This window comes from Apis dorsata, unplaced genomic scaffold, assembly GCF_000469605.1.
Source record: "Apis dorsata unplaced genomic scaffold, Apis dorsata 1.3 scaffold_169, whole genome shotgun sequence".
Lineage (NCBI taxonomy): Eukaryota > Metazoa > Arthropoda > Insecta > Hymenoptera > Apidae > Apis > Apis dorsata.
The window spans coordinates 634,510-638,293 of record NW_006263457.1 but is presented as its reverse complement, the minus strand read 5'-3'; the positions used below and the strand labels follow the sequence as shown (position 1 = coordinate 638,293).

Sequence of the window (3,784 nt, the reverse complement as noted above, 5' to 3'; positions counted from 1 at the left end):
AAAAAAAAAAAGTACATGTATATAATATTATAAGTATATAATATTGATAAGGAATACAATAAGAAAAAACAATTTCATTGATGTTACAGAACAAGGTTATAATAATGAATATTAAAGTACGTATTTATTTAGATATAAAATCGTTAACTTCAAATTATTCTTTAAATTTTTTTTAAATTATTGAAATGAATATATAATATGATTATCAGATATATGTATGTATGTATATCAAATAATTATACTAGTAATTAGTATATTTTAAAATAACTTTTTTTTATGTTAACATGACTAATAATATTCGAATATCTACTTATTTACTGATATTTATTTATGCATTTCATTAATTAAAGTGAATAGTTCTTACGTTATATTTATCCAACACTTATAATATATTTCGTCTCGAACAATAAATAATTAATAATTCGACATAAGAATGAAGCGCTAGTTAACTTTGATATAAATTAATATTGACTGTATATCTATGCATTACGTTTGAATAACAAATCGACTAAAATAGACAGAACCAAAGATAAATGAAAGTAGCTATTGTGAGAGTCATCGATTAATAAATGATAAAGACATAATATGAGTTGAAACAAGATAAATAACAAAGAATACATACAAATTTATTTCTGGTTTAATTTTTTAATTTTGACAGTTTTATCGGATAATAAATTTTTTATCATTTATTTGAAAATAAAATTCTTGATAATTTTAAATTACAATTTTAAATAATTGATATTTTATTAGTATTTCTCTATGAAATTAAAGATATTTATGAATAAAAGATATTTAAATTTTCTAATTATATTTTATCGATACATAATCATAATAGAAAAAATTTATAATCAAAATAAGCTATTTCTTATATATTATTGTAAATTAACACATAAAAATGATTCATTAGCATAAATTTTATTATATCAATGATATTATTTATATTACATACACATTTATTGCATTAATTAAAATCATAATTAAAACACATGAATCGCTTTAGATATTATATCTTTTTATTAGAAAACATTTAATTCACATTATTATTTTTGCTTGCAACATAAATAGAATATTTTATTTTAAATTAAATAATGCTCATATTTAACATAGAATATATTTAGATTTAAATAAATATTGTAAAGAAATATAAAATAATTAAAAAATAAGATAAATTAAATTCTCATATTTTATTTATTTACTTTAATAATATCATTTTCAATTTTTGAAAGATTTTAAATTTAAATTGTTTTTTTAAATTTTTGAATATATTCAAAATCATAGATTGAAATTAGAATATTACACATAATTATACAAAATATATGTTATCTGAAATCAGGACATAAATATTAAAACGTAAAAATGATTTTCATTTTTCCATATATATTATTAAATGTAAACAAACGTGAACAATATTTGCAACGTATAGTAGTTAAGCTGACTGATAAGAGTATCAGTTAGAGTTTAAGTACATGATTATTCTTAACTTGATTTGATTATCATATCGTCGCCATTTTTTCGAAATTTTTTCTTAAATATATTTTTTTTTTTTATTAATAGCAAAAGGATCATTAATCATTGTCGGGGATCATTATTGCGCTAAATACGACACGTTTCAACGTACATCTTTAATATAGTATACATTCAGATTAATGCTACGTACTTTTGATTCTTTGTTTCTCAGTTATATGATTCCTCCATCGCGACCAATTAAGATTTCGTTGTTTTTTCTTTCTCTCTTATAAAAAAGTATCGTTCACGATGGAGAAGTCACAGATTATCCTCATTAAAGAGGGGAAAAGAAAAAAAAAAAAAAAAATTACGAAAATTGCGAAAACAATGCAATCAATGGAATCGTGTAAAAAATTGCGAACGCTGGTCGATTAATTTCATTCAATCACGATCTTACGTACGAATCTTATCAAATAAAATACTAAATCCTACAATTAAAGGTACAATTAATTACAGTCACTTAATTACATAATTATACAATCATAATTTACAAGTAAAAAAGTAAGTCGAACGCAAATATGTTCGGCGATCCTTTGCCTCGTTCTTTCGAGAAAAAAAAAAAATTTCATCGAGTGAATACCAAGATAAATTCTATCTAAAATATTTTCCTTTGGTCACGTTTAGGCCGTCACTTCGGTCGACGAACATTTGTCGAACATCGCGTCTAACACTTGTATGAATTTCAGATGCCTTTCTTCCGGTGCTACGGTGGCTCCTCGACTCCCCCACAAAAATTTTATGTGGAACTCAGTTCGAAACGCGTCGGACAATAGTTCGTCGCTTCTTGAACCTTCGAGAACGATCTCCGCGTTCCTACGGAACAATGGAAGATTCTCTGTCATCTTTCGAGCCGATTCCAAGTGGGACCATACGATGGATAAGCCACAATCCGGTGCCGAATTCTCCCAGGGTGATAGAATCGCTGTTGCCAGACCTGATGGAGCTACAGTTCCTGAAAAGGTTACAATTTAAATCATTAATTACAATTTAAATCGTATTATATACTTATCGACATAAAAAAAAATAAAATAAAATAAAATATTCTCTACGATATAATCTCCTATGATGAAGACTTGAGTCCCAAAAAAAATCTTGTCTATCCAGTATACGTACCCAAAATGTCTTCAGGCCCCCGTTCTCCGAGCAGAGCGATAGGCAACAGATGGGGAAGCGTGGTATTGGGCGCTTGAGGGTTCGTGCACTCGTTCATAGCACGAAGCGTAGGCCTGAGCTTCGCCTCGAAGCTGAACGCCTCGTCGGTGTGTTTCTGCCTCAGCAAATGCCACGTGTTCGCCAACCTCTGTATCTGTGGCAAACAAAGGCCCAGCATCACGCCGCAGAAACCGTATAAATTACCCAGGGCGGTCTTCGTGTCTATGGCCACTTTGATCCACTTGCTAATCGTTGCGGCTCTCTCAATCGCGGTGGCTCCGGCCAGCACAGTCACCGCCACTACCAACTTCAAACACTCCGATCTTTCGATCAAATCCAACCTTGCTTGTCTACCGTGCGGCAGAGTGGCCAACTCGAGGCCGCTGAGACCGTTTCTGTTTCCAGAGCCAGGCTGTAGGGCCAGCTCGAGGTCGATCTTCGTCAGATGCGAGGCCAACACTCTTGGAGCGGAATCGTGCAACATCCCTGACACTCCTCTCAATGCCGTGGGATCCAGAGGTCTGTGCTCACCAGCCGGTAGTAACAGAGTTGTAAAACCCTCGATGTCCAGCGCTGTGCTGATCTCTAAGGGAGGTGCTGCGACGACCAGTTGTTCCTCCGCGGATAATTCGTACTCGTTTCCATTATTTCCGTTCGTACCGTCGTTGCTTGCGTTATAATGGCTCCTAATCACGACCCCCTTGATAGGAGCGGACGAAGACGGGTTGCTCGCACCCCCAGAGTTGTTCGTTTCGAACTCACTGTCCCCAGACCCGTTCCCGCTGTCGCTCCCGGACGCCTGATAGCCCTGGTGATGGTGATGATGGTGATGGTGATGGTGATGAACGTGGTGCTGGTGATTAGGCGCGTATGGTACCCTGGGCGGTTTCGGTGGAGCGGTCCCGTGCGAATTCTGATGGTTCAAGCTCGATGGTTGAAGCACGGGTTGCTGTTGCTGTTGGAGCGCCGGGTCGGAGATCACCCTGGTGATCTTCTGACGGCCGAGGGACAGGGAACACGAGGGTGGCTGGTTCTGAATAGATGGGACACGCGGCAAAGTGCTCGATTGGACCGGTCCGTGTGGCACAGGTTGCTGATTCGACGATTGACGAGCATCGTGCTGATC

The 3,784-nt window shown here is 34.5% G+C and overlaps 1 protein-coding gene across 2 annotated transcripts in view; it reads right to left on the bottom strand.

Annotated features, from left to right (window-relative positions):
• Window positions 1-1,507: 1,507 nt before the first annotated feature.
• The window catches only part of LOC102681898 (breast cancer anti-estrogen resistance protein 3), an 18,252-nt gene continuing 15,975 nt past the window's right edge, over window positions 1,508-3,784 (bottom strand). For both annotated transcript variants that reach the window (XM_031509687.1, XM_031509685.1), the window contains exons 6-7: window positions 2,620-3,784; window positions 1,508-2,458 (exon numbers count right to left, since the gene is read on the bottom strand). The exon at window positions 2,620-3,784 is cut by the window's right edge and continues 1 nt beyond it. In XM_031509687.1, the coding sequence (XP_031365547.1) occupies window positions 2,127-2,458; window positions 2,620-3,784 (1,497 nt within the window). In that variant the 3' untranslated portion in view covers window positions 1,508-2,126. The remainder of the gene's footprint in view (window positions 2,459-2,619) is intronic.